Source organism: Aricia agestis, chromosome 1 (genome assembly GCF_905147365.1).
Source record: "Aricia agestis chromosome 1, ilAriAges1.1, whole genome shotgun sequence".
Classification (NCBI taxonomy): domain Eukaryota; kingdom Metazoa; phylum Arthropoda; class Insecta; order Lepidoptera; family Lycaenidae; genus Aricia; species Aricia agestis.
Genome location: NC_056406.1, coordinates 23,046,738 through 23,063,272, shown reverse-complemented (window position 1 = coordinate 23,063,272; position 16,535 = coordinate 23,046,738). Strand labels below are relative to the sequence as shown.

Here is a 16,535-nt window from a genome sequence, read left to right as displayed (position 1 = left end):
CTTTTAGGACATCTGCATGCCTTCCTTGCTCCTGTCCCGTGCTCATTATAATTCAGGTATTAACAAACCCATCTTTGCCTTCCAGGTGTGGCCGGTCAGCTGACGAATACGACCAGTAAACGGAACACGTTCGTCGGAACTCCGTTCTGGATGGCGCCGGAAGTCATTAAGCAGTCGTGCTACGACAGCAAAGCAGACATCTGGTCGCTCGGCATCACGGCCATCGAGCTGGCCAAGGGCGAGCCGCCCAACTCCGAGCTCCATCCCATGAGAGTGCTCTTCCTCATACCCAAGAACAACCCCCCGCAACTCACAGGGAACTACTCGAAACCGTTCAAAGAGTTCGTCGAGGCGTGCTTGAATAAGGACCCCGAAAATGTAAGTGATTTGGTGATTGTGGTTTTGAGGCCGTCTAATAGAAGCCGAACTAAGCTGCGTTGCGAGGAATGTGTTTTTAAATCCAATAGAACCGTTGCGCTTGGCGGGGTCAGGCAAATTAAGCGATTCACTCGGTTCTCGAGAACACATTCCTGGTAGTGCAGTTTACCTTCGATGAAAACGTATCCTTAGGGTTCATATAATATGGACTGGCACGAGTAACATGGCAAGGGTGCCAGATATATTAAAAATAGCGTAAGGGATAAGTCGAAATTTTATGTGAAATTATTAAGACCCCCTTGAGGCGATATAATCCGTGGCAGGAAGGTTGTAAGTAGTTATCGTCATTGTATGGTGCCTCAGGCTACGGCTCGCAGAGATTAGGGTCAGGTACGATCTTCCGGAGCGAGAGGCGTTACATCCGTAGGCTCGTGTGAAGGAGACGTTTCCGTGTGTCATGAAAGTGTAAAAGAACGTGTAAGTGTGACATGGTTATAATAAGGTTTGTTAACAGTAGGCTAATAGGTGACGAATAGCGTTTTCGGTAGCTTTGTACCTCTATTTTACTGAACGCTAGTATTGCTAACATCAACAGTCACTTTAATCAGTAGATTGTGGTACGAGGTACTCAGCGAAAATTACATTCGATAGTTGCGACAACGGGAGTCTAAAGCGAAGTTCAAAAGCGTTATGTTACTGCGTCGCGTTGTGGCAAACCTCATACATCTGTGATTTGTAACTTCGATGTCGAAAATATCGAATGTAATTTGACTAAGTATTCTGGTCCTAATCCATACCTAATATAATAAATGCGAAAGTGTGTTTGTCTGTCTGTTACCTTTTCACGCCCTAATCGCTGAACGATTTTGCTGGAATTTGTTGTGGATATACTTTGAGTGCCGGGAAAGGACATAGGATACTTTTTATCCCGGAGAAATGTACGGTTCCCGCGCGATAAACGAATTTTGGCGCAACCATGTTGCGGGTGTGGTCTAGGACTAGTGTGAAAAAAATTACTTACTCAACGTAAAATTTCTCAAATTCCAGAGGCCGACGGCAAAAGAGTTATTAAAATTCCAATTCATCAGAAAGGCAAAGAAGAATTCGTATTTAATGGATTTAATAGACAGGTATAAGAAATGGAAGGCGCAGAGGAGTGAAGAGAGCGAAACAGAATCGGAAAATTCAGATTCGTGAGTATTCATAATCATAATTATGTATTGTTCTTCAGATTCATAATTTTTGTTATTGTTTGTTATAATAACAAACGTACGTCTGGGTTTTTCCGACTTTAAAGAGATTAATCTTTGCTCGAAAAATACTAATGACAACGAGATGATCATAATACCTAATGCAAATATTAAATGTAGATTGTAGATTAATCTTTATCTTGAATAAGCAAACCTTTTATGAGTTTAATAAACCTGATGTATATTTCTGGTAATTTGGAAAATCCCTCATAATCAAAATCATTCAAAAAGGTTTCGGTATATTATGTACTTAACAGATGGGGACCTACGTGGTTTGGTCGCGTTACGTTAAACCCAGCCGACAGATCAAATTAACATTGAATTGACATAATCCGACCAAACAACGTAGGTCCGTCAACTGTCTAGGAATCAATTTCTACGATGGTACTTACGTAACCTTGGTAACAGAGTGAGATTTGTCTGTGCCAAGCTCCTTCGACAAACTAAATATTTTCAGTTACGTATATATTAGCAATAAAAATAACATAAACGTGTGTTACTCCTATCTATACATAATATTATAATAATGATGGATTTGTAACACAAATAAAAGGAAATAAAATTCATCGCAATAGACCCACTTTTGAGAAGCTCACAATAAAAATCACTTTCTCCCCGCCCACATGGTGGCATCTAATACGAAAATCGTAGGTGATATACAATAGAAAGATGATTTATTATTCCTCTTGTCTACGAACTAAAACGCCTCAACATTAGTGGCATGAGTCACACTTTTGACCAGATAAATTGCCTCTTGACTCACTATCGGGCCCTGATTACGAGCAATAAGTGCAACAGTGTAACGAAGCGTTGGCCTCAAAACTATGATTGCAATTCAGTTATTTGGGTCAGGGGACCGACTCTCAGTCCTCGAATGTCGCTTTGTCTTACTCTAGTGTCAGATAGCTACGTAATTAAGGTTTATTGCCTTACTTTTAAAATCAAAAGGCAGAATAGGTACTGCTACTTGCATTAGTCAGTAGTTACGCCAGCCTTTTGTGTGTTTTCTTCTCGAAGACAAAGTTACATGCAAGTTAGCCTTTTAACCTTAATGTTAGGACTGGTGTGTGAGTCGAAGGCAAAACTGGTGCACTTTTTCATTGGCAAAATATTTGAAATTGAATATTGTGTTTGTTACAGAAGCTCTCGAGCTCTTACCGTAAAATACAATTAGTATATCACCAGTGGCGGGGAAAGACCTTAATTTGATGTGGGCTAGATCGAGACATTAATTTGAGTGGTCCAAGGGGCGCGAGGCCCCTGGACCACGAGGCCGTGGACGGTGACTCACGTCGCCCACCCCTTACGCCGCCTCTGTATCTCACCTTATGCCCAGTCCTTCCCTCTCTTTTTCTCTCTAGCTCTATCTCCCTCTAACGTACATCCATATCCGCTTTCAGAGAGGAAGGCAGCCGCGGGTCTGGCGAGGCGGACGAGCCGTGGATAATGACGGTGAAGGGCGGGGCGGCGGCGCGCGCGCTACAGCTGCCCGTCGACGACAAACGCCGGACCATTATTGAGGAACCTGGTAAGTAAATAAAGCTTTAGTGTAGTCTCGTCAAGCAAAAAGTTATGTGTAAAAGAAGAGCGTATCTACAGAGTCCACGTGTTAAAAGTAAAACTTCAATCCAACATCGTGACCGCGTCGTGACGCAATATTCTTTTCATTTCTACCCACTTTTTCATGGTTCACTCTTAACGAGAAGAGACTAATGACCGATTTTTGTGGTTCTTTGAGTAGAGTTTATCTTTTCACTAGCGTTGTTGATTGGTTAATTTTTTAACGTCAATTAAAAGCAAAATTGAGAAAATCTTAGAAACTGGGAATAAGACTTAGATATAGTAAATTTCGTAGGTATGATTGCACTTTAAATAACATTTTAATTAGTTTGTATGTGTATTTCCAGCGCTCGGTTCGCCGACGTCGCCGGTGTCGCCGAAGCAGAACGGTTCGCTGACGCGCGCCGACGACACGCCCGCCGATGTCGCGCCGCCGCTGCCCGACACGCCGCCGGTCAGTACTAATTAGTACTATTAGGGCCTGTTTCACCACTTCCTGATAAGTGTCGGATAGGCTATCCACAACTTATCTGACAGATTCGCCATACTCTATCTGTCAAATTAAGTTATGTATAGCCTATCCGGCACTTATCAGAAGGTGGTGAAACAGACCCTTAGAGAAGTTGATCTATGAATGATGAATTAGATGAATTTCATACGTGGGACAGCCATGCCTCGGCATGAATGGGCCGGCTCGACCGGAGAAATACCACGTTCTCACTGAAAACCGGCGTGAAACAGCCAAGCGCTGTATTTCACCGAGTGAGTGAGTTTACCGGAGGCCCAATCCCCTACCCTATTCCCTTTCCTTCCCTCCCATATTCCCTTCCCTTCCCATCCCTACCCTCCCCTATTACCCTATTCCCTCTAAAAGGCCGGCAACGCACCTGCAGCTCTTCTGATGCTGCGAGTGTCCATGGGCGACGGAAGTTGCTTTCCATCAGGTGACCCGTTTGCTCGTTTGCCCCCTTATTTCATTTTAAAAAAAAATGGCGGACTTAGAGCCAGTCCACACGGCGCGTTGCGTCAGCGCTGCGTCGACGCAACGCTTTTGGTCGCGTTTTGTCAAACCCAGCCGACAGATGACGATTCACATTAAGTTGACATAGTCCGATCAAATGTCGTAGGTCCATCAACTGCCTATGAATAAATTTCTTTGATGGTGCAATAGTAAAGGTTAACCTTACTTGTACTCACCCTTTTAAGCCGGGTTTACATTTCTAGCGACTACCTCACTGCGAGACGATTCATAGCAGAGTGCACAACTGTTATTACATTAGACTCTAAAGTATTAGCCTGTGAGTCGATGAGCGAATACCCACATTCTAACTGCGATCTTAGTCCCTAATTTTTAAACTATCCTTTTAGTTTGATACATGGTCTTATTTTAAACAATCTGTAACGGTTTTATGTCTTACATACTAATGATTCTGAATTTTAAAAATTTTTATTAATTGATCACGATAAGCTATTACAATATCGATAGCGCGGTACGTGACTATATTGCGAAACCGCCGCCGAAATATCACGTTCCAACGTAGAACTAAATGTGTCACATACACCACAATCGGTAGCTGTAGTAAAATGAACAAGTTCAGTTATAAGGGTGCCTTGATGTATCAGGTATTTATCGATTATTTAAATGTAAATAATGCGTCGATGTTGCATCTTGACTATAGAAATATTTCGTGTTATAACAACAGTTTTTTGTGTGTGTTAGTAGTGTGTTTTACAAAATTGTGAAAATTTTTTATGTTATTAATTAATATTTTATTTCTTCAATTCAATTTATTTCAAAAATTCAATTCAAAATATCTTGATATTTTCTAAAATAAGCCGGCCCCTAGACGATAAATTGTATTGTGCAATATCACGCATCAATGTGATATTGTGCAATAAAATTGCTCGTCTAGGGGTCCGCTAAAAGAACTTGATATTATGGATTATCTGTATTTTGTTCATATTTTACCTAGTCATCGACTCAGTGGAGGAAATAAGTCAAGGAAACGACTAATGATACGGGTGTAACGCTATGTTTAACATACGTTTTGTTGTATTCCAGCCCCGACAGACGACGCTAGTGTCGGCTCCCTCGGATGCGCGGAGCGGCAAGGAGCGCGAGCGGGACAGGGAGCGGGAACGCGAGCGGGAGAGAGAGCGGGTCGAAGAGCGAGAGAGAAAGGAGAGGGAGCACCAGGCCAGCCGGGACAGCGTAGTGTATAATAAAGCGGTTAGTACATTCAGATTAATTATTATTATATTAAAGGGTTTTTTAATTTTTATCCTGTTGGTAAAAATATAATTCTGCCTGTAGTTTCTACTGGCAGGGTTATTATAGTGACATAATATATGATATAAATTCCGTGAAAAGCGGAGTGCTATGTTTTGTCGGACATACCGGCTTATGTTAAGTATTATTATAGAAAATTTGAAAGCGCAATTCAGGTTTAAGCGCTATATGGTTGGCTAACCTAATGCAAAATCAAAAAACTTTTATTTAGAATAAATACACAAAATCTTGGCTCAACGTCTACTGATGTCTACCACCGGTTCAGGAACTTACCCGGCAAGAACAATCGTGTATACAGTTCGTAATATTATGTAATACAAATAGTAAAATTCACTTGTCTGTACTTATAGGCTTCACCGCTGGACCACAGAGGGCCGAGCGGCGAAGACAAACAGGTGCGGCGGCACGCCTACCTCCACCAGCTCATATATCCGCTACTCAACGAGGTACGTACTTAGTGAATGGGGACTGAGACAAATTATATGCATGTAGTGGAGCGGAGGAGTGGAGTGTGAATAGATATTATTGTTCTCGTATTGCCGAATTCTGTCCGTAGCGGTCATTGACTTAAAACAGACTTGTCATATTTCATCGTTTTCTATACAAACAGCGATTTTGTCGCGGTTTGTATAATATTGAAGTGATAGATGTTTCTAGGGCGATATCGTATTTTGCATACTCGATGAGAACTAAGTATCAATAAAAGGTCAATGACCGCTGCGGACACCTTATTTCATTTTGACTATAATAGTCATTAGTCAGATACACTTTGCACTCATAATATTTGTATTGAATAATATGTGCGCCTGTGTAAGCATATCGATACTGATATTATTAATTTGTAAAGAGTGTTTTCTAGACAGTCTGTTGCCTTTTCAGGCATAACTTGCTGAGTCGAGTTTAAAGTTACTTGGTATAGAGATGTGTAGGAGGTTACATACCATATAACATAAAAAGAGATGGAGCGTCGTCCAAGTATACTCGGTGGATGGGTTGACACAAAAAGAGCACAATATAACATTAGGACATTACGTTAAACGAGGCTAATTTTAGGCATACTACTGAGTTACTCTTCTGTATATTTTATATCTCTTCAATAAAAAAAATTGTGATATGTGTACTATTCAAGTAGGTAATAAAACTTTATTTTTTCAGCTGTCGCGCAAGCACGGTCCGAGCAGCGCGCAAGCCATCGAGGAGTTGCGGCGCGCGTTTGAAATGGCCGAACGCGGCGCGCCGCATCTCACACGCGCGTTTGTGCAACAGGTACGACATGTAGCATGTGTATAATGTATATTATATACGGTAAAGCGTGGATAATATAATGTAAAACGTGTAATACTTTGTTTAGAGTTAATATGTAAGTACCAACTTCCTCAAATGATTCGTTCTTGAATAAACTCTTTTAGAAATCATATAGTTACATTTGTTGTAAAAAAATTGTTTAGTCTTATAAGCTAATAAAAGTGGTTTACTATTCATAATAATATTGTAATTAATTGTTTTCTAGGTGGTACAGAGGGTAGCCTCGCAGTCGCACCCGCCCGCGCAACACCAGCCCTGGACTAGGTAGGTACGGTCATTACTCGTATTTTCAATTTTTAAAAAGTTTATTTTCTTTATGATGTTATCTATTGTATATACGCTTATATCCACTTATTTATCTGTTTATTACCGAAGTAGATACCGTTTACATTACTTGAATAAATAATATTAATTGACCTTATAACATTTGTCTTATCTTTACAGGGACGTATAGACGGCGTGACGTGTCGTGTCGCGGCGCGGCGCCGCAGCCGTCGGGTCGCGCCGCGGTCGGACCCCGGCCCACATCACGTGTTCAATAGCCTATCGCCTATCGCAAATTACTAAATATATCCACAAGTGTCTTAAATGGCCAATATTATGTAATATTTTGTTAATCTCTTAATTCACGTAACGTCGAATCGCCCGTTCAAATTGTCGAAAGCAATAAATAAGTTTTATATCTCTAAAGTGTAATTTAAAAATATCTTAGTGCGCGATGACGTCGCGTTATGTGAATTGAGAATATCCAAATACGAATTTAATGTCCAATCCCTCAGCCTCTCATATGGCTTAGTCCATTTAGCCTTAACGCCTCAGAAAGTTTATTTGTGACATTATCTATGCTGTGTTTGTCTGGTCTGAACTCGGTGCGAATTTCGGCATAGTGCATTCTCACGCAGCTAACTTCAGACCAGAACAAATATCTGGATTATTGTAAAACAATGTATGTTACTCGGAACCCACCTCTACATAAGAACGGCTGATTACATTTGGACACCGCATCGTATTCTCCCGGGGCTGTTTTACTCGGCCTTGCAATGCCTTCTCTTATACGCTTTAAATGTAAAACTTACGTGTAAAAAAACGTTTTCGACGTATTTTCTTTGGGGTCATTTTATAAAACGTTTTTCCATCGGTGTAGAAAGGTTCATTTCATTCAGTCACTGTAGAGTAATTTGACGCGTGTTTGTTGCGTACTTGATCTTTTAATTTATAAATATTCGTGGATAACTAAAACGTTATGTTTCGCCAATATTTTGCCATATTTTATTCTAAAATCATTCATTTGTGTCGTTTAGTCGTCATAATCATTTCGGTCATGTGGCGCAATTTTGAGAAGCGATTAGCGATAAGTACTCGTTACTAGGAAGAGAATAAAGCTTAGGCCAAACCTACGCGACCAGGCGACTGTGAAGCGGAGCGTCAAGTTGTCAAATGTGTTTTTTGAATACAAAACACACATTTGACAACTTGACGCTTCGCAGTCGCCTGGTCCCGTAGGCTTGGCCTAAGCTTTAGGCGCCAAGAATGAGGGCTATTCCAATTCGAGAATAATTAAATCTAGCGAATTTGCTTATCGCTAATGGTTTAAACGTCTCAACGTATTGCGTCCTGATATAATTCCGTAGATTCTATAGTGTCATTCCAGACAAAAGACAACATTGTCAGCATTTATAGATTTATTGAAATCGTTGTTTGCATACTCGTTCTAACTTCGCCGCGCGCAGGCGGCCGTTATTTAGCGTGTTTTGTAGTCGATCGTTGTTCCATATAATATCTGTGACTAATCACTAATTCTTAATACTATAATATATTATGTTGCAAAATTTATTTAGTTCTCTTTCGTAGGATAATATAGGGGGGGGCGATTCTAAGTAATAGTAGTTTCGTGAATTCTAAATACCGCGACACGGCAGCGCTCGTGTCCATATAAATAAAACATGCTTAAGATACGACAATATTTAGCGATCGGGAGTAAATAGAGTATATTATAATGAAGACTAATAAATAAACGATTATTATTCCTGTGTAAAAATGTAAACCTACTATAAATGTGTAAATTATGTAGTATAATATGAAGCTGTTTATCGAAGTGTTCTTACAGGCGGACGGCGGACGACTCACCGCCCGCCCGCCCGCGAACTCGAGCGCCGCTCTAGACACGAATATGTATATAAGTAGCGGTTGTATTATAAAATTGTCAGTCGAAGTCTCGTTTTAAGCGCTATAATATTATGATATCGATAAAATCTACAAAAATATTGTAATAATATGCACGCTAGTGTAATTTAAAATGTATATATTTCCTTCCGAGTGTCGGACGAGCTCGAGTTCGGGGGCGGGGGCTCGAGCGGGGAGCCCCGGTGTTACTGTAGAGCGTAGCCCAGAATGTTTCCCCTTACTCTAAGATAGTCGCCTCGGCCGGCGATCGGGCTCGCTCTCGAGTCGATCCGGCCTTCGACGCGGCCGGGATGTCGGTTTCGATGGATAATTGAAAAAATATTTTTTCACTCGACGGTATCGTAATATTGCGTGTAGTTTTTAGAGTCGGACGGTAATTGTTGATTATTGATAAAATTAGAGTTTCGAAGCGTCGCCGGCGCGGTGCGAGCGGGCGCGGACGCCGACCGCTCCCACCGCGCGAGCGAACGGCCGCGGTGGCGCGGGACACGTTGTATTGTCGGGAGTAATTGATGCGTAGGCAGATCAAGGCCTACGTAATTTAATCGACATAAGTCAAATTAATATTAGTCGCGATCTGTCGCCTGGGCTTAAAATAGCCCGACCGAATTAGGTCCGCCATCTGCCTACTGACCGATTCCTGTGATGGTACCGCGTGCGCGCCGCCGCGACTGTCGCCGTAGTGGTTCGTAGTTGTTACCTTTGAGCGAATTCGGGATCGTTCGGTTCACGGGATTGTGTGATCTTGATAATGAGTAAATATATAACATTAAATTATAATCCGGACGGGCGGGCGCGCGGCGGCGGCGCGGGGGGACGCCAGTAACGAGGAACTGTGATACACGGCCGGGCCGGGAGTATATCACTGTATTGCATGATCTATATTGCAATGTTGCTGTACCTTCAAATTTTAACCAATCACATCAGTTTTGTTGCAATTTTTTGCACCATCTTTGCAGGTGTTGTATATTCCCGACTCGGCCACCGGCCGCCGCCGGGCGCCGCTGTTGTAGCGGCGCGTACCATTAGTCAATTAATGTTACGCCGTCGACTTAACACGTCTATGTAGGAAGAAATTTGACTCTGAAATAAAAGAAATTATTTAATTTTGGATGTTTTTGTTTTATTTTTACCTGCGAAAGAATGGAGGACTCCTGAATAATGTTATAATATCCATATCCAACGGCATTCATTGCTATGCGGATGATAGTACAGGTGATGCTGTATATACCGGCTCCCCTAATATTTCTCGGCAAAATGTCACTGAGAGTCGAAACGAACTTGTGTCTAAGGTGGAGAATTCATTGGAGAAGGTCTCTGAATGGGGTAGACGTAACTTAGTCCAATTCAACCCCACCAAGACACAAGTCTGCGCGTTCACCACTAAAAAGTCACCAATGGTCGTTTATCCTCGTTTCGAGGGCACATCTTTAACCATCTCCCCTAGCATTGAGATACTTGGCGTCAACATATCGAGCGAAGTCCAGTTCCGATATCATCTTGAGGGTAAGGCCAAATCATCCTCGAAGAAGCTTGGTGTTCTTAACAGAGCGAGACAGTACTTCAGTCCGGACCAACGTCTATAACTCTACAAGGCGCAGGTTCGGCCTCATATGGAATATTGTTCTCATCTCTGGGCAGGGGCGCCAAAATACCAACTGCTCCCTCTGGATCGTATCCAACGAAGGGCTGCTCGAATTGTTGACTGCCATAGTGTTTCAAACAGCTTGGACCCCTAGAATTACGCCGAGATGTAGCTTCACTCTGCATCCTCTATCGGTCGTATCACGGGGAGTGCTCTGAGGAATTGTTCGGAATCATACCACCTGCAACTTTTCGCTATCGTCCCACGCGAAAAACATACCATCCTCATCACCTTGATGAGTGGCAGTCTTCCACAGTGCGTTTTTCGCGTAACTTTCTGCCGCGCACTGTAAAACTCTGGAATGAACTGTCACCAGCAGTATTTCCGGACCGATACGACCTGCAAACCTTCAAGAAAAGAGCGTATTCCCTCTTAAAAGGCCGGCAACGCACCTGCAGCTCTTCTGATGTTGCGAGTGTCCATGGGCGACGGTAGTTGCTTACCATCAGGTGACCCGTTTGCTCGTTTGCCCCCTTATTTAATATTTAAAAAAAAATTAGTTCAGCATGAGAGGAATTTTACCACTTAATGTTGCCAAGTAGCTCTAAAAGTTAAAACAAAAATATAATTAATTACGAGACGATATTATAAGATATTATGCTAATTAATTATCTCATTATTTACTATATGTGGGCACTAAAATCCAATATTTACAATAATACACTACCAATGAAACTGATTTAATATATTCCAAAGTTATAAAACAATCGCGGGAATCTATGTAAAAGTAGGTAAGTATACCTATTTTACAAGTTTTAAATATGAGTAGGTGTATTAACAAGTAAATGTATAAAAGCTAACTAAGCATTACAAGGCGTTTTGTCGTATGAGTTTAATTATCTCCCTTGTCAGTTGAAATGAACTGTACATAATAAAGCTTTTAAATTAACACACAAAGAGATCTTATTAATACACTTGTGAAAAAATACACTTATGAATATAGATTATAGAAAGTCAATGTTGGTTTCGTTATGTGATCATGGATGGAGCGAGCTCAAGCTGATACAGATGGTAAATATTGTGGTAAGGTCTCATTTATTTAATCAAATCTTGATAACGGGTGTTTTATAACGAGTGTTTTATAACGAGTGTTTAAAAATTATAATGGTTTACCATAAATGTGACGATTAAGGGTGGGTTGCACTAACTTACTTTAACTTTAACCATAACAAAATGTCAAATGAACAGTCAAATCCCTAGTAAAAGTCCATAATGGACGCCATATTTGACTATAACCTTAACTTTAATTATAACTACGCCTCTGGTGCAACCCACCCTTAATTGATTTAACCTCCGAAAAACAGAGGTGTCAGGGGTCTGTCTGCTGTTTGTCCGTATGCTGTGGTACGTGTCTGTCCGTGGCATTACGATGCCATCATCATCCTCATCCAAAAGGCTGGACCGATTTCGATTGTTTGAAATCTGACATGATCGAGAGTGGTCTTAACCACAGTTCACTATCATCAGCCTGATCACTGCTGAATAATATAGGTTTATCATAGTTAGGATTTTCTTTAATGGGAACCCCCATTAAAGAAAATCCTAACTAGATAAACCTATAATCTTAATTTATGTTTCATTTAAAAATTATGCCCTTTTACCCTTTGGTAACGAACCATATACCTGCATAATTTTTTATACTGTATATTCGTAGGTCCCCACTGCCCAGTATAATATCATCCCGTTATAACTCGTCTCTGAGTGCTTTATTTCCGCCGGCTTCTCCGGGCGAGTGGCACTACCTCCGCCCACACCGGACAAACACAATGCCTCACTAATATTATTCCGGTCGATGTGTTGGAAATTATATTCTGTAGGGCATCCGAATCAGGTTTTATTGTTGTACAGCAATAAAGTAACTCTACAAGCATAGCTCTCTTTCCAAAATGTTTATCTATGGTGGGCTTAGAATTACATATAACATAATAATATGGGCTGTTTAAATCTCTATCTGGGTTCAGGTTTGCTATTTTAATGCAGCTGCAATCCTTCTTCGGTCCAGACTGCTTCCTATCAAACTATGTAATAGTAGACGCCTATGTGTACCTACTGCATATTGTACTTCGAGCGATGCTATGTAAAATACAGTTGTATAATAAAATGTACGGTCCATGGCCTATACACAACTATCCTATGACAAGCACCTCGGTTCAATCCTCCACAACAAGAGTAAATCACGCAATAAAGTAAATAATAAATATTATGATGTGTTTTGAAATGGACCTTAGTGATTGCAGTGTTACGTAGACAATAAATATACTAAGCTTTATTTGTCTCTTAACTCTACCACTATACTTAAATAGTAGACACGGTCTAGTCGTGGACGTATGATACCTACATACATGAACCAGTGTCATTTATATAAATTATGGGATAGTTAGAATAGCTGTTAATATAAAAAAAAACAACGAAGTAGAAAGTAATTTTGTTTATTTTTTATTAAATATCTAATTGTAACCAATGACTTAACTAATCAGACCTTGATGTATGATCTAGAAAAATTGTGTTATTATCAGAAATACCTAAACTTAACAGTTAAATATTTTAAATGGTATCTAATTAATAGCTATAAATACATAAATTAAATTAAAAAGAATTTGAAAGTTACAATTTACAAAAGCCTCTTAATTAAGTATAAAATATCTACAAATTAATAATGTATGCAGGGCCGGCTCTACCATAGGGGCGAACTGAGCGGCCACTCAAGGCGCCAAGACCCATGATAGGGCCTCCTAAAACTTGCCTCGGGCCGGCACTGAATTTACGAATAGTATTCTCAAAGTATTCTTAATCCTTCAATAAATTAGTTATTAGGTACTAATTTTGACTTATAAACCATTGTTTGCCGAAACCCGCTATAAATGGTTAAGTATACTTTTTGTTTATAAATCATTCCGAACTCTTTCGTAGGACAGCCACAAATCCCTATTGCACTGTCATCGGCTTAATTATTATACGATATAACATTAATTATTATTAACGCCAAAGTATACACGAGAATCGAGATTCAAGTCCGTAATAATAAACACACAACATACTAAATTACAAAACAAAATATCAACCAAAATTCTTATAAATTCTATAAAATCTCAGTGAAATAGTTAATACCAAAGTCTACTGGTTTGTACTCCATGAGTACAAACCAGTAAACTTGCCCCATATTATGATAGCCGTCATCCGTCAAAAATTAACAAACGAAATAAGAGTACTTAGTTGCAAGTGCTTATGGCTATTGGCTTTCCTTTATAACATGTATTCCATACAACTGATTTCCAATATTTATGAATTATTCAAAGCACCGATTAACTAACCACGCGATGAATCACTACGTAAACTATTAAAATATCACAGAGGTATTACATAAACTATTACTAACTATTTACATTCGCTACTGGGCACTTAGTCAAATTGCATTAAGTACATTGTTTTGATAGCAAATATCAAAAGTTTAGGGATTCGACAATACGCATCGCTAAAAAAACATGGCGCTAGCGATATGTGTCAAATACCATAACATTTTGATTACTAAATTCTAATTTCGTTGTCAAGACTATCGAATGCAATTTTACTAAGGGCCCTGATTAGGCATGGAACATTATACAACCGGTTACCCCCTTAGGAGTATGTCATAAACAGATCTTGTGATTAAAAGTAACGTTATCATGGTACAAAATATGTATTAATACAAACATACAAACAAGTGCGAACTCTACTGAGAGTCACACTATGTAGAAGTTAAGTAAAACTTGTATGCCACCGAAACAGCGCCTGTAGTTTCTAGAATTGGTAACTAATTCGATACCATATTATCTTGGTTAATTACTACAACAAATGATGAAAACTTTAACAGGCATAACTTATATGTAGCATAGTAAAGATCTATGTTGTTTACATTATTATTGGTCTTTTAACTCTTCATATTGTTTTACAAATCATACATTTGAATATTCCATGAATACTTATTGAGCAAACAGTAGGTAGATTGTGTTTAGTTATGTAACACAGAAAACAAGCCTTCGTAGAGCTTTCCTTATCATAGAGGTCTGTAGCTCAATGCATAACTCGTTAAAACTCGTTAAATGATAACTCGTTGCTGCAACCTACTGACTCTAACAGGCTCAAAATGAACACCATAGAAATTAATTTTTTATAAGAAAGATAAAAGGCTTTCAGTCGCTCTGTTTGAGTTATGTTTAGATTAAATATCATATCTACTGTTTTTGTCGTTCTTCGTATTTATGGAAGAGCTAATGTCAGGTCAGTTTTAATACTGATCCCTGCAAGTGAGGCTTGTACTTCAGACACAAGCGAAATCTGTCGTTTACCTACAATCTGGAAGTAAATTTTCGCACAAACAAAATTACTATGGCTAATGGCGGTCTTTCTAAGGGTCTTGTTACACCTACCGAGTATAGTGGCAGTGCTTTCGGCTAATTTTATTGACCGAGAGACCGCCACACGGGCGCGACTCTACTCGGCAAGTGCCCTAAGCCTGTATCTGCCTCCATGCTGTCTCCATGTTCCAGTTTCCATGCCATGAGGTCGCGCAGGCAGTGTTGGGTAGTCACCGATGATTCAGGTAGCATCTGCAAAGAAAGGTCATGTTAACACGTGAGCTAGGTGACTCATACAGGATTTTTGTGACGCACGCGCGTGTGACTCAATATTAGTGGCTTATGTGGCATTCCACTTGTTTATATGAAAGTTAGAATAAAGATACAAGTTGGAAGCCCGCTACATGAAGCGGCAGCAGACGACAATATCTCGACACTACTGGTTTCTATGTATTTCTATGAATATTAAGTGTCGCTAGCTTCGTGTCGCTAGCTGCGGAGGATATTTCAATACCTACATAGAAACCAGTAGTGTCGCGACGACACGTCGTCTGTAGTTTTCGCGTGTCGCTCGGTTCCAACTGTACCTTAAGGCTAAGACCATACTTATTATTGCCCGTCTATATAAAAATAAACTCTGCGCTAGGACAAAGTAGAACAATTTTGCTGTGGCTGAGTAGATCTGCAAATAGCCAACTTTCAAATGTGACAATTTTAAAATCGTGGGTTCGACTTTCTCTACAACTTATGTAGAGCTTTTTCGAAGCTCTTTTTACAGTTTCTAAGGATCTCGGATGATATTCTTCACTTTCATAGCAACAAGTGCAATAGCGTTAATAAATGCACCAAATAACCTTAGATAAATTAATACTTTTTAGGGAAAAATTATTATTGTACCGTGTAGGTACATTAATTAAAATTTGTGCGTATTTGTAGTTGTAACTTGTAAAGTCAACGTTCACAAGTGACATTGACACAGATTAATACAAAATATGACTTCACTAATGTGACTGCTACACATTAGGGGAAGCAATAAGCATTAAGGATGTGTCGTCATTGAACTAATTTCGCATCTGAGCCATATTCAATTGATTATCGTTAATTGATCAGGATGTAGTCATTGGCTAAGGAACAGACATCTGTTAAATTAATAAATGCTCATTTAAGCAGTTATTAATGGAGGTTATAATTTAATTATATGAGTAATTAATAATTACCTACTGTAAAAATATTATTTGCTAGTGAATGAATCATACATAGGGAATGCAAATCTCGCGAGATTGGGGCTCAAGCGAGATCCCGCGAGTTTATGAATACAATACCGCGAGGTCTCGCCAATTTCGAGATCTCGCGAGATTAGCAGTTTGGTGGGTTTTTTTGCAAATAATCACAATATTTGAATAAATTACGAAAAAAAAGTAATGAATATTATAAGTATTATAAGATTAACATTCATTTACAAGAATTTCACGAATTTTTTCAATTGAATTTTATGCATCAAACATTGTTTGACGTATCTGTCTATAATTTTTAAGTAGTAAACTTTGACATAAGTACGTATCTTCTATCTATTAAATAACAAATGAAAT

At 39.6% G+C, this 16,535-nt stretch overlaps 2 protein-coding genes across 4 annotated transcripts in view; one reads left to right on the top strand and one right to left on the bottom strand.

Annotated features, from left to right (window-relative positions):
• Positions 1 to 7,792, top strand: part of LOC121739914 (serine/threonine-protein kinase 26) — an 84,991-nt gene extending 77,199 nt beyond the window's left edge. For 2 of the 3 annotated variants that reach the window (XM_042132541.1, XM_042132525.1), the window contains exons 4-12: positions 86 to 378; positions 1,426 to 1,571; positions 3,029 to 3,156; positions 3,536 to 3,642; positions 5,251 to 5,418; positions 5,829 to 5,924; positions 6,634 to 6,744; positions 6,989 to 7,047; positions 7,228 to 7,792. In XM_042132541.1, the coding sequence (XP_041988475.1) occupies positions 86 to 378; positions 1,426 to 1,571; positions 3,029 to 3,156; positions 3,536 to 3,642; positions 5,251 to 5,418; positions 5,829 to 5,924; positions 6,634 to 6,744; positions 6,989 to 7,047; positions 7,228 to 7,237 (1,118 nt within the window). In that variant the 3' untranslated portion in view covers positions 7,238 to 7,792. Of the gene's footprint in view, positions 1 to 85; positions 379 to 1,425; positions 1,572 to 3,028; positions 3,157 to 3,535; positions 3,643 to 5,250; positions 5,419 to 5,828; positions 5,925 to 6,633; positions 6,745 to 6,988; positions 7,052 to 7,227 lie in introns of all 3 variants that reach the window. The other variant, XM_042132533.1, reaches the window with a different exon arrangement.
• A 5,233-nt stretch (positions 7,793 to 13,025) lies between these two features.
• Positions 13,026 to 16,535, bottom strand: part of LOC121733689 (integrin beta-6-like) — a 43,292-nt gene continuing 39,782 nt past the window's right edge. The window contains exon 9 of the mRNA XM_042124027.1: positions 13,026 to 15,198. The gene's annotated coding sequence lies outside the window, so the exon portion shown is untranslated. The remainder of the gene's footprint in view (positions 15,199 to 16,535) is intronic.